Source organism: Tribolium castaneum, chromosome 8, assembly GCF_031307605.1.
Source record: "Tribolium castaneum strain GA2 chromosome 8, icTriCast1.1, whole genome shotgun sequence".
In the NCBI taxonomy this organism is placed as follows: Eukaryota; Metazoa; Arthropoda; class Insecta; order Coleoptera; family Tenebrionidae; genus Tribolium; species Tribolium castaneum.
Window position 1 is genome coordinate 15071053 of NC_087401.1, and position 19060 is coordinate 15090112.

At 36.3% G+C, this 19060-nt stretch overlaps 3 protein-coding genes across 5 annotated transcripts in view; 1 reads left to right on the forward strand and 2 right to left on the reverse strand.

Moving 5' to 3' along the window:
• Positions 1-17394, forward strand: part of AdamTS-A (ADAM metallopeptidase with thrombospondin type 1 motif A) — a 31746-nt gene extending 14352 nt beyond the window's left edge. Inside the window, exons 1-20 of one of the 3 annotated variants that reach the window (XM_064358592.1) lie at positions 3818-3964; positions 4015-4183; positions 6848-7225; positions 7330-7408; positions 8681-8836; positions 8881-9024; positions 9248-9574; positions 9692-10122; positions 11834-11992; positions 12040-12289; positions 12344-12385; positions 12489-12722; positions 12771-12945; positions 12992-13765; positions 14586-15137; positions 16173-16314; positions 16367-16550; positions 16603-16739; positions 16790-16986; positions 17044-17394. In XM_064358592.1, coding sequence (XP_064214662.1) covers positions 3857-3964; positions 4015-4183; positions 6848-7225; positions 7330-7408; positions 8681-8836; positions 8881-9024; positions 9248-9574; positions 9692-10122; positions 11834-11992; positions 12040-12289; positions 12344-12385; positions 12489-12722; positions 12771-12945; positions 12992-13765; positions 14586-15137; positions 16173-16314; positions 16367-16550; positions 16603-16739; positions 16790-16986; positions 17044-17130 — 4725 coding nt within the window. In that variant the 5' untranslated portion in view covers positions 3818-3856 and the 3' untranslated portion in view covers positions 17131-17394. Of the gene's footprint in view, positions 1-3817; positions 3965-4014; positions 4184-6847; positions 7226-7329; positions 7409-8680; positions 8837-8880; positions 9025-9247; positions 9575-9691; positions 10123-11833; positions 11993-12039; positions 12290-12343; positions 12386-12488; positions 12723-12770; positions 12946-12991; positions 13766-14585; positions 15138-16172; positions 16315-16366; positions 16551-16602; positions 16740-16789; positions 16987-17043 lie in introns of those variants that run through there. The other 2 variants (XM_008192398.3, XM_008192404.3) reach the window with 2 other exon arrangements.
• Positions 1-18966, reverse strand: part of LOC660828 (inter-alpha-trypsin inhibitor heavy chain H4) — a 51892-nt gene extending 32926 nt beyond the window's left edge. Inside the window, exons 1-2 of the mRNA XM_064358601.1 lie at positions 18716-18966; positions 18523-18570 (exon numbers count right to left, since the gene is read on the reverse strand). The gene's annotated coding sequence lies outside the window, so the exon portion shown is untranslated. The remainder of the gene's footprint in view (positions 1-18522; positions 18571-18715) is intronic.
• Positions 1190-3748, reverse strand: LOC103312245 (arylsulfatase B). Its single transcript, XM_008192408.3, has 7 exons — positions 3602-3748; positions 3015-3090; positions 2560-2961; positions 2258-2513; positions 2054-2211; positions 1715-2006; positions 1190-1667 (listed from the first exon to the last, which is right to left on the reverse strand). Exons 1-7 carry the CDS (start codon positions 3673-3675, stop codon positions 1249-1251), a joined length of 1677 nt encoding a protein of 558 aa, XP_008190630.1. The 5' UTR covers positions 3676-3748; the 3' UTR covers positions 1190-1248.
• Positions 18967-19060: the final 94 nt, after the last annotated feature.

Consider the following 19060-nt stretch of genomic DNA (forward strand, 5'->3'; position numbering starts at 1 on the left):
TTTATAAAATAATCAAAAAAGCTTAATTCTAGTTCGATTTTTTTTTAACTTGCTTTGTAGTCTGTATGTCTGTTTCATATTTTCCGAGCCAAATAGGAGAGGGTTCCTGTTGTCCGAATGAATTGAAATTTTGCACACTTACGTAATGTGCGTGACGACGCAATTCTATATAGTTACTTACCCCCTAAAGGGTTTAAATGGGGTTTTATGTTATGTTCAGGTATTTTCGATTTGTACGTACCGGTTTGTTCTCCACTCACTGTTAAAAATAAAGAACTCTTCTGGATTTATCCAGATATATATATAATAATATATAAAAAAAAACAAATAAAAACTGGCATCTTGAGCATTTTTGCTCAAACGTGAAAAATCGCCCATTAGACAAATAAACAATTGTTGGAACCCAGGCAATTATTGCATAACCTCATCATCATCCATCCAAATCGTCCGCCTCTCATATCTCGTTGATTTATTCGTTCCGTGTTCCCTCTCCGAGTGTTTTACACCTTCATATGTATGATTAGATGTCATTAATGCAAGAAACGTGTAGGATTGTGGCGCTCTCGTCATTACCTACGAAAATTTTAAAACGGGTAAAAGCGCCACCCATCAGGACCCACATTAATAATTAATGTTTGGTTTTGTTCGAGACGAGATGTGATTCATCGCGATTAAAACGTGCACCGAATTTAAAATACAACTTGCTATATTACAACCTACAACCTTGAGAACGGTCCTTCCCGGATTATTTTTGGAGCGATGATTGAACGACAGCGAGTGTATTAAACTCGGGTCGGGGCACGTGCAGGGCAATTTTGCAAAAATCAATTCATTGTACTCGAATCAGTCTTGACATCGCAAAATCGGTGTTTATTTTCATTTAGGGCCGAATGAAAGACCGATAATTATACAAACAAACTTTTTCGGTAGGTTTATATTATAACTAGAGACCCGATTTTAGGAAACTTTCCTTCAAAAATTTTTCTTTAAACTCGAATTAAATTTGATTTGTTTTTTTTTTTCAAATTATTTCAAAAACGAAGCAGAATCGACCAATTCATTCGCACCTAAAGCGAAATCCCGTTCTGTGAGATAGACCGGCCCTTAAACCGGTTCACTGGCGTCTCATTTGTCCCAAGAATGAATAAATGACCAATAAATTGATTTTTTGTAATCAAAGATTACGAAATTTCCAATTACCCAGTGTTTATTTTCATTTATGTACAAATGATAACCAATTACACAAAGTTAAATAGTTTTGGGACAAAACTGTGGATCGAGCCACGTGCACCAAGTCCCGTTGTAAAATTCGGGATTCGATTCTGGATCAAAAATCGCCACTTGCTGGGGGACCAAAATTTGGGAAAATTCAAAAAGTCGTCCAAGTAATTTCCCCGCTATTATTTTTTCCTCCTGAATGATATTAGTGGTCTCACAAGGGTCACTCTCTAGATTAAACAAACAACCCTCTGTACAATCGATTAGGGGTTGGTTTTTTTCACCCCTGCACCAGCTCAAGTCAGTTTGATTCCTCAAACTTTCAATTTTGTTTCTATTTTGCTGGTTAATATTCTTGGACAAAACCGCAGTGAAATTATACGGTGGGTCCTCAGGATTACGTCCACTGTCACCATGGTAGTCCCCATATTCGGGAAAAGCAAGTCTCCCTATTAAAAAAAAAAACTATTTTCGGGAAAACTAACCCAAACAATACCTTGAACCAGCTTGTACTGTCCCATAATTATGGCCGAAACGTTGTCAATTTCGTTAAAATTGACCAGAATTTCGTCCCTTTTGCCCGGCTTTTGCTGCGATAAAACCTCCCACTGGTTCACACCATCGATTTTGCCCAAATATTCCAAATTGCCACCAGCGGCGGCGTAAAAAGTGGGCAAAAAATCAGTGATGTGTATCAGTTCTTTACTCACGTAGCCTTTTTGGTGGAAAAGTGGGCTGTAAATCGCCGCTGGGGCCCGAATTCCGCCCTCAAATTCGGTCAATTTGAGCTAAAATTGTCCTTTAACCACTCAACTTTTTTTTTCAAAAATTTTACTCCTCTTAAAGGCCAATTCGAGCCGGAATTTTCGTACACCCCGATAGTTTGTGCCCCGTTATCTGATAAGAAAAGAATGATCGAGTTGTCTAGAAGGTTTTTTTCGTCCAATTTTTCCACAATCTGACCAACAGAATCGTCCAGACGTGACACAATGTCTAAATTTTTTCTTAAATGGATTGTAACGATTTTTCTAATTCTTACCGGCGTAAAGTCGCCGTTTGGGATTTTTAATAAACGAGAACCTCGTTTCGGCCTGTGCAACATCAGGCACACCCAACTCGACCCCATCTTCGCCCGTATGCCCAGCCAAATGGGCCAAAACCAAAAACAACGGTTTCTCACTATTGTGTTCATCTATGATTTTCATAGCCTTGTGTGTAAATAAATCAGTGGCGTACTTGCCACGTTCTTGCCACGCTGGTACGACCCCATCAAACAAATCGAACCCTTTAACCATCTAAAATACCCCAAACTATGACCCCTAAACCCAAAATTACCCCTACCGTATCATTTGCCAGTTCATAAACCGCCGTATAGTTGAAATAACCCACAAACCCGTTCCAGTACCCAAAATGACTATCAAACCCCCTTTGCAACGGGGTATCCTCTATATGGGCATACCCCAAATGCCATTTCCCGACCAAATGGGTCTTGTACCCCAAACGTTTCAAATATTGGGGCATTGTGACAACATCAAGAGGCAACGATTTATTCTCGCCGGCCCTTATCGGCAACCCTTGCATACCCAATCTAATGGGGTACTGCCCAGTTAGAAGGGCCGCTCGGGATGGGGTACACGAACATTGAGTGTAAAACCGGTCCAGAATAATGCCATTGTAAGCCAAAGCGTCGATACTTGGGGTCGGGATTTGACCCGAACCGTAAAAACCGACATCGTTACGACCCTAAAGTTTAAAAGGGAATACCCCATCTAAAATGGGGGCATAATTGCACTTACCACATCGTCGGCCATTATTATGATAATGTGGGGTTTTTGTGGCCGTGGCCCATAGTTTTGCGGTACTATTGTGTAACTAAAAAAGGTCAGTTACGATTACGTTTTCTTGTAACGTTTATTTTACGTAGTATAAAAACTATTTTAATTTTTTTTACTAATTTTTAACGTTTAAAATACGACTAACCGAAAAAACGTAAAAGAACCTTTAACGTTAGCAATAATCGTATTACTAGCGTTTGTTTTAAACGTATAATTAACGTTTCAAAAAACTGAATTTGGTTTTTACGACACTGTCTAACGTTAAAATGTCGTGAAGCGAAATATAAATAAACGTAACCAATTAAATATTAAATTAAGTAAGTGAATAAAAACATCCTTTTTAGAACTTTACTTATTGACGTTAATTACTGGTTTTATATTTCCCATAATTTTACGTTACATTCTTGCGTTACAAAACCGTTTAAACAGTTACTAAAAATAACGTTAATGTTTTACGTTACAATAACGTTTTTTCTGTTGGTAAAAGTAACGTTTTTGCAACGTTATTTTTACGTTAGTGTGTTACTGGATTGGTTTTGGGTACTTACAAGGCGATCAGGCCGGAAAATAACACAGCAAAAAGGCCTAAATAGACGAACAAATCGTTCGGTACTGTCCTCATTTTAGTAACTGAGACAATGAACAAAATTGTGCTTGGTTTAATAGAGTCGTAAAAGGATTTATTTAAGTCTTTTTCTCTCTTATCTCGACATTCAGGCCTTGGTTCATAAAACCGCACTTTCATCGAATAAAAGAGTACATTTTATTGCATTTTAAACTCTCTGTAGTTAAAAATTTGATTTATGTCCGAGAGGCCGGTTTTAAAACACTACCGAGTGTTAAAAAATAGGATTAGATCGCTTTCAAAATTAAAATTAACGGCCGACAAGACGAATAAATCTTTTCGCTTCGTAAAGCTTCAAGCTTCCGTAAATCACCGCCAATTATGTTCGTTTTTCAGACCGGCTACATCCGCACTTCTCACGACAATTACTACATCGAGCCGGCGGAGAAATCCTCCGGGGAATACCCCTTAGGCAGTTTCCTTCACCGGATCAAAAAAATCCACAATAGTGCACCGACCGGAAACGAAGTCGTCGTGAACGAATCGGACCAATGCGAAACCAACGGTAAGAAATACCCGAATTTTTCAAGCAATGCCTCAAGCCTAACACCTGTATGCGTATCTGATCGCCACATAATCGCCAATAAATATCTCAAAAGCGGTACATACTGAATTTTTTCTCGTTTTATTTCAATTGTGTGTCAATTCGTGTTTTTTATTGTTATCCCAGAATGGAAATTAACGACACACCTAGAACAGGGCCGCTGAAGAAGGGAACAGATGATTCCGAGCGTAATCCGGCCCTGGACACACCTAGGACGCGCTATCAGCATTCTCGTCGCTTTTATAATTATGTAGATTTCAACTATAAATATTGTACGATGATCGTGTCGTAATTCGATAACAACGTGGGTCGAGTCTTAATGTTTTTTAAAAAGTTCGAAAATCAATTTTTCACGCCGTTCGAGATTTCGATTTAGATACACGCTCGACTAATGACCCTTAATAATAATTTTGACGGATAAATGGAGGAAAAAAATGAATTGAATGAAAGTGAAATCGTCGGCAAAATAAGAAGACAAGCGTTGAATGGTGTTTTGTAGACATCTTTATGCGCGCAATAAATACCCTTTTGAAGCTGAATCAAGTAGGTGTAGGTGTGTGTAGAATTGAGCGTGATGGACGAGCTTGGCGAGAGCCGTGTTAAATTAATAAAATAGTTAAGGGTTATAGAAATTTTTTTTTTCGATTGAAATTCCGGGAAAAATCCCACGCATTCCGCGATCCACCTGTACCATGGCCGCCATGGTGAACGGTGTTTTTTTTATACCCATCGATGGTGCCTCGCAGTCTGATCGTCGAGGCCATTACCAGTTTATTGGTACTATCGTTTTTATCGGACCACACATGGTATCAAAGCAAACATTCGCCCGGAGCGCCTTACGGACCCGACCTGGATCCACTCGAACGAAAATTTTGATTTTAAAAAAAAACGAAATGTCCAGAAACAAACAAGATCAATAAATTATGTAATTCAAACTGTTCGGTCTTTTATTTCAAATTTCTTATAATCTCCACGCGAAGTTTCAAGACGAAAAAAAAAATAAAAAGGAATAACCAGAAAAAAAACAAAAAATATAAATGATGAAGACAAAACCAAAAAAAAACTTCTGGAAGCAAATAAAGAACAAACAAAAACATATACATTAAAATAAAAAAAATATTAAACGAAAAAAGAATAGAAATGACAAAGACAAAACCAAAGAAATCGTCAAATTGAAACATGAAGACAAAAAAAAATTAAAGAGTAATAACCAGCAGAAGAAAACAAAATCAATTCAAAACTCAAAACAGAAAACAGAACAATTGAAAATATTGTGTGGAGAAAATGAAAAACAAAAAATATAAATGATAAAGACAAAACCAAAAATAATTCCGGAAACAAATCAAAAATAGAAAAAAATTAAAAAAGAATAGAAATGGCGAAGAAAATAAAAATTGTTTAATAAAATGACAAAACAAAACCAAAATAATCTTCTAATCGAAACTTAAAGTTTGAAGAGTAATAACCAGAAGAAAAAAGCAAGTTTAAAAAACAAAAAAGTAAAAAAGATAAGGGAAAAACTAAATGAAACAAACATCAAGACACAGAAAGATAAACCTAAAGAGATAGTAAAGATATTCCTATGCTAGGAAAGTAAAAAAAACACAACAAAATACTGTTTAGTCCCAACTCAAAATAGAATACAGAAATGTTGAAAAATAGTAACAAAAGAGAAAACTAAGGCAATAAAATCATTTACAAAAAATGAAAGAATAGCAACCAAACCATTTTACAGAAACAGCTAGAACTCAGAAAAAAGAAAATATTGAAAAATCAGTTCTCGTTTTTTGAGTCAGAATTTAACTAATTTCGCGAACCTATTGAATAGTATAATAAAAAGTGAAAAGTGAATACAGTAAAAGTTAGAACACAAAAATACCAAATGAAAAAATAAAAATTTACTGATTAAAAAAAATTAAGAATACAGAAACAAAAAACAGAAGAATGCAGAATAAACAGAAGTCTTGAAATACAAAAATGAAAAAAACAAAAGGAAGTGAATTAAAAAAAGACCGAATAACCAGTTGATTTCTTTGAAAAGTACATTATTTTGAGCTAGAAATGTATTTAAACTAAAACCGCTGAGGATGAAACGAAGAAAATACTTTTTTTTAATGGCATTAGATTCAAATATCTCACGTATGTAATGTATTTTTTACTGTTAACATAGTTTATTACAATTATTACAGATTTTGAAAATGAAAAATTAAAAAAAAAAATAAAACTGGCAAACAATAGATAAAACTGGTTAATAAAATGACAAACGTTAAACCAATAAAAAAACAACTACAAAGGATCAGAATAATAAAAAGAAAAAACAATAGACGACAAAATACCAAATAAGAAAAGAACAAAAAGGATAAAAAAATAAAAATTGACATCCAGAAACAGAAAACAGAAGAATATAGAAAAAACAAAAGTATAGAAATAGAAAAATGACAAAGACAAAACTAACATTACAGAAGAATAAAAAACGAAAAACACTGTAAGACAAAAATAATACCAAATGAGAAAATAGGAATGATAAAAAAATGACAAAAATTAAACCCAGACAATTTACACAAAAAAAAACTAATGACGAAAAAAACGAGAATTTTTTATTGATTTTGATTATTTTTTCTTTAGACAATGAGAGCATCGTGGAGGACGACTTCGGCTCATCAGTCGTGGCCATCCCTTCACACACTTTGACAAAACGTGCCATTGTTGACGACATCGGTGATTCCCCCTTTCTTTCGCGCAAAATCCGCGACGCTGATTGGCCCATTAACTACGAAACGGACCAAAAGACCAACGAATACTTCGTCAAAGTGCTCGTCGTTGCCGATCGCAGTATGATACAGTACCACCAATCTAACGAAGATTTAAAACACTACATCCTAATCCTGATGTCACACGCGGCCCTTTTATACAAAGACGCAAGTATCGGAAACTCGATTTCGTTATCGGTGGTCAACATCTGGTTACTGAACAATACTGTATTCACCAGTAACAACTCACAAGGTGGGTAATTGTATAAATAGTCCAGGAAGTAGTGAATTTTTGTAAAAAAAAAATCACTAGCTCCTAAAATCTGGTTTAACGAAAGGAGGAAAATTCGTTTGTAGTTATGTTACGCAGGTTTTGCGAGTGGCAGAAACGGTACGTCACGGATCGGAAACATGACATGGCTTTGCTATTTACGAGGTAAGTATTGAGCTATCTGTATTTATAAATAATTTCATTCATAAATTTGTTATTTTGTCGGCAATCCGCAATGACAAGGTCTTCAATGTTTCGAAATTGGAGATTCTTATCGGTTTATTACTTTTTTTCTGATATTTTTCATTAGTTTCATGTTTCGCTCACTTGTCCAATTAAGTTTAAATCTGTGTAATAAATTACAGTAATCGCTTATAATTAATATTCCGGTTCATGGCTTCGATTTCGGTCATTTTTTCCGTCATATGAGTTTGCACTAAAATCAAGCCCACGCTAATGAACGGATTAAAATATTAACTTGTTGATTTGTTCGATTTGCTGGACTAGACAGTAAAGATGTCGGATTAAGGAAAAGATACTTCAGAATTATTGGAGGTGTAGACGAATACGTAAATAATAACAACTGATTATTTTTCCATTTTCAGCGATATTTGTAATCAAATTTTAAATCAAAAAGTGAAATTGAGTCTTTTAGAGTTTACGCCAACTAACACTTTTTCGAAAAAAAATTATCTGACATTTTTTGTTAAATTTTTTGTTTTGGAGCACGACGAAGGAGTGCCACAATTAAGTCTTATCAAACGAGGGTAATATACTATTTTTTCTATTTTCTGTATTTGTGTTTATTTTTGTTAAATTTAACTTTTCCCAAGACCTAAAATACAGGCAAATGCTTCTGAGTCAAAATAAGACCATATTTTTTGTTGGTTACTTGATTTTTTTTCATCATTGAAAATATCTTACTTTTGGCTAATGTGTACACACCTGCTTCCAAGCAGTGTCTTCCTCACTGTCCAACTAAAAGATGATTAAGGCAGGACAAAAAATTTTACAAAATGATAACTTTCGCGTTGTCGAATTTTGAAAACAAAAATACGTTTGTGATCAGCAAGAAATGAAGATTCGTCACACCGCGTCGATTTTTCAAAAAAAAAAAATTGTTTTAAAAATTTTGAATTTTTTTTTCAAAAATAAGTCAAAAAATAAAAAAGTGTCACAATGATCAAAACTTTTTTTCGTTTCCGAAAAAAAGTGAATGGATAAAAAAATAAAAGAAAAATAAATCCCGCGCCATCTGTTAGAAACACCAAACCGCAGTAATTCAAATTTTCAAGTATTTTTGGCGAACCATAAAAACGGGAATAAATCCAGCTGGCGCTAATATTGCGTTTTTACGACCACATTATCGCTTCAAAAATTAAAAATTTGAAACTTTGCCAATATCCGCATCTTGGAGCATGATTTTTCGTTTATTAGAGACCCAATTTGCAAGAAAAACTCCTCGAGTTGCGACACTTTGGGCGTTGCCGAAGTCGGCTCAATGTGCAACCCTTCCTCGAGCTGCGCCATCGTCAAGGAGCGAGGTTTGTCCTCCTCCTACACCATAGCGCACGAATTGGGCCACGTTCTCAGGTAATCACCCGAAAAAATTAAACCCCAACTAAAACCACCCCTAGTATGCTCCACGACGAGACCGAAAGCTGTTCCCACTTCAGTCGAGGCCCGAAATCGGAAAACATAATGTCCCGAATCCTCAACAACGGGACAAAACCCTGGTTGTGGTCCGAGTGCTCCAAGCACTTCCTCACCGAGTTCCTCGAGTAAGTTAAGTTTTTAAACGGGCGTTGACATTGTGTCGGCTGACCCACATTTTTACAAAATTTCTGAAATAATTAGATACGAGACGAAGGCGATTAAGTGCTAAAAAAGGAATTGCGTAACTTTCACGATCGATTCTTTATGGCCAGTTCCATTTTAAAGTAGTTTCAGTCCCATATGGGCGGAGAAAACTTAATTTTCTCACAAAAAAAACGCAATTTACAGATCAAACAAAGCCAAATGTCTGCTCAACGCCCCGACCAGCAATTACATCTCATCGGAAATTTCCGATTTACTACCAGGAGAGAACTTCGAAGCCGACAAACAATGCGAACTAGAATTCGGGATTGGTTACAAACTGTGCTCTTATCAAGCGTCCTGTGCCGTCTTATGGTGCACTTCTAATGACATCTACGGGTGCAAATCCAACTTGCTACCATGGGCAGATGGGACATCCTGTGGTCGGAACCGCTGGTGCCACCATGGGCAGTGTATTCCTCTGGACCGCCAGAAACTAACACCAATACCAGGCGGCTGGGGACCTTGGCAGCCGTAAGTTTGTGCTAACAAATTTATATGTCTAGCCGAAAAATTGCATCAAATGCCAGGCAAAAAATAGATTCTATAAATAGAACTTTCTCCAAAAAATCATTTTTTTCTTTTGACCAGATGGAGCGACTGCAGCCGCACGTGCGGCGGCGGCGTGAAGCAAACCCGCCGTTACTGCGACTCGCCGGTGCCCCAAAATGGGGGCCCGTACTGTACGGGCAAAAGCATTCAATACGTTTCGTGCAATACGGAGTCGTGCGATGATGACGTTCCCGATTTTCGGGAAGTTCAATGCTCACAATTCGATGGTATTAATAAAAATTTGGCTAATTTGACCAAAGATGTGAAATGGGTGCCCAAGTATGGGCTTTCGAAGAGGGAGGATCTGTGCAAATTGTTTTGCAGACCGGAAAATTCCAACGCTTATTATCCGTTGAAGGACAAAGTTATCGACGGAACGAAGTGTGGATTGAATTCGTTCGATATTTGCGTCAATGGGATTTGCAGGCCGGGAGGGTGTGATAACAAGCTGAATTCCAAGATGGATCTGGGTAGGTTTTGGGTCAGGATAAGAAAAATAAAACAAGAATGTTCCCTTTTTATCCTTCTATTTTTTGTTTCTTTTTTACGTTTTTTTTCACTACCTTATTTTCTCTTAATTCACCCTGGTATTTCCAGGGATTAGTCCGTAAATAATTGGAGGATCCTCATTCTTCACCAATAGGAATTCTCCTCTGGAATTCTGTTCTCATTATTATTCGTTTCCTTTCCCATTCTTTGTCGCACTTATTTTTTTTCTTTGTTGATAATTTCGCCCATCTTCTATAAAAACTTCAAGTTCTTCTACTCGTTAATCTCTTTTCATTTTCCTTCCATTCTTTTCTTTTTCTTTTTCTTCATCGCCAGAAAATTTCCCCTTTTCTTCTTACTTCCAATCTGTTATTTACATTTATTTGTCCTTACAACTATTTTTTCCTTTTTTTTCTACTCTCTATACCACTTTGTTTGCTTCCTGTTTCCGTTTTTCAATTTTTTTCCTCTGTTATCATTTCTTTTTAACTTTCTTTCCTTCATTCTTGTTTTTCGTAGAGATTTCCCTTCTCTTCTCAGTTTCTATCAACTGTTCTCCAGCAGTAAATATTTTCTTCTTATTTTCATTAATTTTCAACTCTGCATTTCTTTCCTGCCTCTTTTGGTCATACTGGTCTTCACGTCCCTTTTATTCATTCTTTTCTTCTTCTTCCATTTCCAATTCCCTTTTTTTTCTCTATCTCAATTCACTTCTTCTTCTTCTTCTATATTCCTTGTACACTTTTTCCGATTATAGAGTTTTAGCTTTCTTATTCATTTCTTTCTTCTCTTTTACCTCCATTTGCCGCAAATTTCTTCGTTTCTATCTACTTTTTTAAATACTTTTGCCCCTCTTCTACAATTATTTTTATTCTTCTGCGCCAAAAAACCTACTGTTTTATATCTGGTCCGTTTATCCATGGAACCATCTGTTCTTTATCCTTTGCTCTTTTTCCTTCCTCAATACTTGCTCTTTTTCCAGTTTTTACATTTCTATTTACATTCTATCCTCCTTTATTCTTTATTCTTATTCTTTCCTTTATTCTTGTTGTTTCTTAGATATTTCCCTTTTCTTCTCTGTTTCTATTAACTAATCTTCATCGCCAGTAAATCTCACTTTCATTTTCTTCTTACTTCAGGCTCTTTCTGAATTTTTCTTTATCTGTCCTTTTTTTTCCTCTCTTTTTTTCGTCTTTATTTCAATTCAGTCCTAACTTCTTCCCTACTGTTTCTCCGATTATAGCCTTCTATCTTTCTTCTTTCATCTCTTTTTTTCTTTTTCTTCTTCGCCAGACACCTACCCTTTTATTTTATTCTCATGTCTGTTTTGTCCTTTGAATGATCTGTCCTTTACTCTTTGCTCTTTTTTTTATTCATTGTTTGCCCTCTCTCCGTCCTTCGTTTATTTGTTCTTTATTAAATTTTTCCATTTCTATTATATACGCTATTTTCAAAACCCATTGATTTTTGTTCTTCGACAGTAAATATAACTTTATTTTCTTCTTCTTTTACGTTTTCAGAGTTCTTTTTTTACTTATTTTGCTTTCCTCAGTGTATCCTTTTGTATTTCCCGTTGTTTCCTCTATAACTGAGCCTTTTTTTACTTGCTTGTTCACTTAATCTCTTTTCTTCTTTTGTAACTTTGCCTTCGTCCTAATCCATTAATTTTTTTATCTTCTCTTTTAATCATAGACGAGTGCGGCGTTTGCGGTGGTGATAACAGCAAATGCGAGGAAATCACCGGCAATTACAACGTTTCAATGACTGGCTATAACATCGTGCTACGTATCCCCAAAGGCAGCTCAAACATTGATATCCGTCAAAACGCCAACAACGATACTAACTATCTAGGTATTCAATCAATCAATAAAAAATTCTTTAATTTCACAGTCTTGTAGTCCTAGTTGATGGCGAAACCGGGGAATACGTCCTTAATAGCAAAACCATGATTGCGCCTCAACAAAAAGACGTAATTTTTGCCGGCATCATAATCAGCTATAGTGGCTCATCGGCTGCCATTGAACGCATAACAACACCAAAAAACCACAAACTCACCAAAGACCTAGTCCTTGGCGTACTTTCAGTCGGACACGCTCTCGCACCCGATATCACCTACAGATATATCATAGACCGCGAAAATGCCCCCAAGTAAGTAGCCAAAATCACGTATTGAACTCTTGTTGAAAAATCACATTTGTGTAGGTTGAATTATATTCAAAATTTCTACCGGCAAATTATCCCAAGGTAACTTAATTGGCTCAATGTTGTCTCTAATAAGTCAATGTGTCGTACTACTAACTAACCCGCACAAAATCGACAAATTGACTCATTTTTTGCGCCCCCTTAGATATGGTTGGCGACTCTATCGCAACAAATGGTCCAAATGCAACTCCATATGTAGCGGTACTCAATATATGTCCCCGATTTGTATCGAGTTGGCCACCAACAAGGAACAACCAGAGTCTTTTTGTCCACAACACGAAAAACAACACCACATGCAAAAACAAGACTGTAATACGCACTGCCAACTTAGATGGAGCGATGTGTCACGTGGACCTTGCTCAGTCAATTGTGGACAAGGGTACTACTTTTTTTTGCCAAAACTAGTACTATAATTTTTTTTTAATAGGGTTCGAAGTGTTTACCACCAGTGTGTCAAAATCGACATGACTAAAGAAAACTACGACCGGTACCACGAAGTTGTGGACCACAAACACTGCAATATTTTGGGGAAACCCCCCACCATGGAGGTGTGCCAAGGGAGGTGCGAATCTACTAGATGGGAGTACACCAGCTGGTCCGAGGTAGTACTCTCAAATTTTTTAATTTTTTTTAATATATAATTGTCAGTGTTCCACTTCCTGTGGTGGTGGTACCCAACGTCGGAGTGCCAAATGCGTGGACAATAACAGTCGCACCCTTGACGATTCCTACTGTCCTGGTGAAAAAATCACCGAGCAACGCTGCAACACCCAGAAATGTCCCATCTGGGAGTCGCGCGAATGGACCCCATGTTCCGTCACGTGCGGTCGTGGTTTCCGCACAAAACCGTACTTTTGTCACATCGATGGTAAAATCCTAGACCCATCGGCTTGCGACTCGCGCCAAAAACACATCGAAGAAGAGCAATGTTACGAACGCCCATGTGCCGGATGGTCCATAGGCCCATGGGGCGAATGCTCGACCACGTGTGGCGATGGTACCAGTACCAGACAAGTCATTTGCCAGAATCTGGACGACAATCAAGTCATTCAAGACTCCTTCTGTTCGGGAATTCTCAAGCCGAACGAGACGAAATTTTGCAAAATTGCAGATTGTGTTCAGTCGTTGCCGTACCAAAGGCGGTACGATTACGGGAACGATATTTTAGCGAATACGATTGTGAGTTACGAAAGGGGGTTCAAGTGGGTGACGGGGGCGTGGAGTCAGTGCTCGAAAAGTTGCGGAACGGGGGTTAGTTCACGTATGGTGGTTTGTAGAAATGAGTTGGGGGAGGAGGATGAAAGGTATTGTGCCAAAAGTGTGGTTCCGGTCAAAACCATCGAGTGTAATACGGGCAAGTGTCCCGCTTGGGAGTTTGGGGGCTGGAGTGGGTGTGATTTTAACTGCGAGAAGCGGAGACAAGTAAGTACAAGTTTTGTATTTTATTCTTGCTTCGTAACAACTCCACAAAGTAAATTATTTCACTTTTTTTGTCTCTACAATTTGCTACTGGTCCAATCAGTTAAGCTTCTTTTACTTTCCTTTTTTCTTCGCTAGTAAATATCTTGTTATCTTTAATCCATATTTTCGACTTTAGAATTTTCCCTTCTCCATTATTTTCCCCTTTTTTTCCTTACTCTTCTTTCTTTCATTTTTTTAATCATGTTACCATATTTAATTTTTTTATTCCTCTATATCTTGTCAGTTGCCTTCTATACTCCCATTTTTCTTCTTCTTCGACAAAAATTCTCCTTTCTCTTTTTTCTTCTGTTTTCTGGTATGTTTCATGAAAATAAAACGAAAGAAAATTTTTTTTCAACACCTGTCTTTCTTTTATCTGTAATTTTGCCTTCTTAGTTTCCTCTCCATTTAAATCTTCCTTTTCCTATTTTTGTCTTTTCGCTAGTTATTTTTCTTTTATCTTTGAGTTCCCTTCTTCCTCAGAAAATATCCTTTTGTTCTCATCTCCACTAGTTCATTCTAAATTCTTACTTCTTCTAAGTACTTTATATCTTATTCTTCTGTCTTCTCCTATCTTCACTTTTTCCTTTATATTTTTATCATATGATCCTCCTATCCTTTTTTTCTTCTATTTTTTATCCTTATTTATTTTTTTCCTACTTTGAGTTCTATCTTCCTTATTTTCATGCCCCTTTCGTCATCTTCTAGTTCAAGTTTTGATATTTTTGATATTCTGTTCTGTCCCTTCTTAGTGTTTTTTTATAGAATTTTTATCTTCCAGGTCACTTGTCGAGCGGCCTCCGGCAGCTTCGTCGAAGACACCCAATGTGACAAACACCGTAAACCATCAACCACCACAAAATGCAAACTCTCCCAATGTCCCCACCTAGCCTCCAAACCTTACAGCCCCCATCGTTACCGCTGGTCTGTCGGTAAATGGAAACGTTGTTCAACAACGTGTGGCGAAGGCCAAAAACACCGTACTGTCGAATGTAAAGATACGAAAACACAAACTACGCTCGTTGACCAATTTTGTGACAATCAACCCAAACCGAAAACTACCACCAAATGCGAGAAATACATGTGTGACTATGCATGGATTACGAGTCCTTGGACCCAATGTTCGGCCTTTTGTGGACAAGGAGTACAGAGGAGGAATGTTAGTTGTCATCGTGTGTATGGTCGGGGGGCTGTTGATCCAAAGCCTCTGATGTTTAATAAAGCGAAACCGAACGATTTTTGCAATTTGTATGAAAAACCAGTGGAGGAGATGGGATGTAATGGGGGGCATTGCAAGGAGGTCTACGTGTGGAGGAGCGACCCCTGGAAGGAGGTGGGTTTTGTCTTGCTATTTTTATGTGTTATTTTCTATTGAATTATTTTAGATTTACTCTGTTATTCTTTGTGCTTTGTTTTAATTGGTTTTCTTCATCTTTTTCATGCTTTTGTGTCCAAAATTGGGCGCAGTAATTAAGTTTTTGCTGAATAAACGCTTGGAAAAGGAAAATTTTGGGTCATTTTTGACCAAATTTGGCGATTTTTTCGTTATAGTTTAATAAAAACAGGAAGAAAGTCTTGAATTTAGCTCTAAAAACGTGTGTAAATCCTCAAAACTTGCAAAAATAATGTCATTTTTGACATAATTCTGTGATTTATTGGCTTTCTATTTAAAAAATTGGCCGCAATAATTGAGTTTTTGCAGAATAAATGCTTAGAAAAGGTAAATTTTTGGTCATTTTCAACCAAATTTGATAATTTTTTCCTTTTAGTTTAAGAAAATCTTGATTTTTCGTTTAAAAACGTGTTTAAATCTTCATAACTTGCAAAAATAATGTCATTTTTGATATAATCCTGTGAATTCTGTTCACAATAATTGAGTTTTTGCGGAATAAACGCTCAGAAAACACAATCCCATTTTTTTAAATCTTAAAATGTTGATCTTTTCTTTTCTTTTTTGTTATTTATTCTTTTTCACCTTTAAAAAACTTTTGCTTCATTCCTTCGTAATTCTTCTCTTGTCTTTTAAATTATTTTAACTTTGCTGTTCTTTTTTTCTGTATTCTCTTTAGCTTTTCTCCACAAATTCATCACTTCTTCAAATTTTTTTAAAGATTTGTACGTTTTAGACTTCCTGTTCTTATTAAACTCTTCTCTATTTTTAATAAATTTGATTTACATGGATGTTTAACTTCTTCGATTTTTTCCACCCGATTCTAAATTTTGTTGTTCTTTACTTCTTCTCTTATTTTTTTAAGTTCTTCATAGTTTCGGCCCTTTTATTTCTTTTTCGTTTTTCCCAGTCTTCATAATTTTGATTTATTCATTTATTTTTATTTTTTTTTGTATTTTTTCTTTACTTTTTGTGTAGTGTTCGTATTCCTGCGGTAAAAAGGGCCGCCGCAGCCGCCAGATTTACTGCATGAACGTAAAAACGGGTCAAAAGGTCGAGAAACGTCACTGCCCTCGACATTCCAGACCTAAACGCCGCCTCAAATGTAACCAATGGAGATGTATGCCATTTTTAACCGGTTTTAACCGATTCTTAACTAAATTTCCTCTCAGGTTTATTCAAAAGTTGCAAAGAAATTCAAACACACACCAAAACAAGAGACAACAAAGACTACTTGATTACAATCCGAAATCGGCCAGCTTGGGTCTACTGTTACAAAATGGACACCAACCAACCAGAGGAATACATAACCTTGCACGGTGATACTCTCAATTATGCCGAAAATTACGACAAACGGTAACAACAATTTTAATTCAAAATTTAATAACTAAGAAAAAAATAATCATAGATTGAAAAATCCGCACTCGTGCCCTTACGATGGGCAACGTTTCGACCTTTGTGACTGCTTGCCAATCGAGTCGGACCGTTCCGGCTTCACTACATTCTGGAAAGTGCGTCTCAACATCACGTCTCTGCGAATTATCGGTAATTGCGCATAATTTTGTGAAATTCCAGGTAATTGTGGGTAATTTCAGGTGACGATTTTACGTTTTCGCGACAAACGAAAGGCATGAAAGTGCCTTATGGCACAGCTGGCGATTGTTATAGTGCCACAGAAGGCTGTGCCCAAGCCCGATTTTCCATAGATTTGAAAGGAACTTCGTTTCAACTTTCGGAAAACGTGCGATGGCACAGTATCGGAAAATATGCCACTGCCAGGATTGACACTTTTGTAATTATTCACTCAAAAAAAATTTTTTGATTTTTTTAATTTTTTTTTTCGTTTTAGGAGAAAAGGGTTGTGGGCCTGTGTGGGGGCTATTGCGGGAATTGCGTTCCTGAGCCCAGTGTGGGTCTCCAAGTCGAGATCACGTAGTCTGGTATTACAAACTAATCAGTATTTTAGCCTTATGTACTGCCATATAATTATGGAAACTGCCAAATACTGCCTTTTTTACCTCACATTGAGGGAGTTTTTTTGTATTATATAGTTATGCTGCCATTCGTACTTTTTTATACACTTATAATACCCTCGTGACGTGCCTTTTTTGTATATATTTTTAACTAATTTATTGTTAAGTGCCGTGTAAATTGTATTTATTGTTAATGTTTATGGAAAATAAAATAACACGTATTGACAGATTCCTCGAGTTTTATTTATTTCGTCGCGTCCCAATATTAGATTATCGATTTGATCGCAAAAAACCTACTTCACAAAATAAAAATATATGAACTAGTTATTGTATTGATTGTTTGGCTATTAAAATAATGGTTTGTTGCTTATCTTGCACTGACAATAATTGTCTAGTTGACATGCACATAACAACGTTTCGTAACTTTTGAGTCACGTGATAAGAACAGCCAATCAAAGTTGCATAATTTGCAGTTGCGCAAGAGAAATGGCAATGCGCTCACCATTTCACTACTCGCTTGAATTTTTTGCATAAGATAATAAAACAATAATAACTTACCTAAGTTTTGTTATTTATTGTGTGAGTTTTATTTCAATTGAAACATCGAACGCATGATTTATTTCCCCGTGCCCTAATTATCCACATTCGATTATCGATTAGACGGCAAAAAACGAAATAATGTTTACGTATTTTAACAAAATAAAAATATATAAACTAGTTGATGGATCTATTGATTGTTTTTACCGTTGAAATTATGGTTTATCGCTCATCTTGCACTAAAAGTAATTGTCTAGGTGACACACGCACTTAAATAATTTTATTAGCTTCATAATTTTCACCTTTTCACCACTCATTTGCGTGTTTTTTTGCACAAATGATAAACAAACAAGCTCGGAACTTACCTTAAGTTTTGAGTTAAGTGCTCGTGGAAATTGTATCAATTATTAATGTTTATGGACACAGTGACAAGTTAGTTTGAGTTTTATATTCAAACTTTGAACACTTTTAACGCATGATTGATTTTGTTGCGCTCCAATTATACACACATTAGGTCGATTTTATGGGAAAAAACGAAATAATGTTAATGTATTTTCACAAAACAAGAATCTAGAAGCCATTGAATAAATAGTTCATTGTTTAAAACACAGGTCAACAATTTTTTTTCTTTTTTAACCTCATAATTCACATCAATCGAGTCACGTGACACCACGTGGTGCCAACAACTAATCAGATTCCGATAATTATGTACTTGCGCAGTGAGGAATGACAATGAGCTCACCTTTTTTTACTAATCCCTTGAATATTTTTTCGCGTAAAATTCGGAAATAAAACTATTAATAAATGTGAAGGCCTACCTTATATCTGCGTCTGTGTGCGTGTGAAGCGTCCCCTCTTTGGTCCACCTGTAAAAAATGATTTTTTTTTAGCAAAATTGTAAAAAGTGAGGTTAGACTCAACTTCAGCAAAGCAAGATTTTGGTACAGATTTTCGGACAAAACGCAACAAAAACACGATTCTTGCAACTGCAATAATGCATGTGTCACTTACTTTTGCCAGTTTTCATGGCTTTTTCGTGTTTTTTCACAAAATTAACCGAATTTGAACTTGCGCCAGACGCTTGGAAAAAACTAGCGCCTGCGCAGCGGTTAACCAGCCACCTTATGCACTTAATTTTACGAATCTTTTTTACTTTAATTAACACTTTCGGGACTTTGTTCACATTTTTCTAAATAAAACTTTGAAATTCACGAACTGTTGACAGTTCTAGTGCCTCTCGGTTGGTACCTACTACCATAGCCCACTACCTAGTGTAAGGTGGCGCGAAAATATCATGTTTAAAAAATGTTTTACCAAAGTTCGTTAATGTCAAGGGCGCGGATTTAAATTATCAAT

What these genes read in the sequence shown, in the direction of transcription:
- LOC103312245 (XM_008192408.3), bottom strand. Translation starts at nt 3,675, where the DNA reads ATGAGGACAGTACCGAACGATTTGTTCGTCTATTTAGGCCTTTTTGCT. An exon ending in ATGAACTGGCAAATGATACG is followed by an intron (nt 2,514 to 2,559) that starts GTAGGGGTAATT and finishes GGGGTATTTTAG; the next exon opens with ATGGTTAAAGGGTTCGATTT. An exon ending in ACAGTACAAGCTGGTTCAAG is followed by an intron (nt 1,668 to 1,714) that starts GTATTGTTTGGG and finishes TTTTTTTAATAG; the next exon opens with GGAGACTTGCTTTTCCCGAA.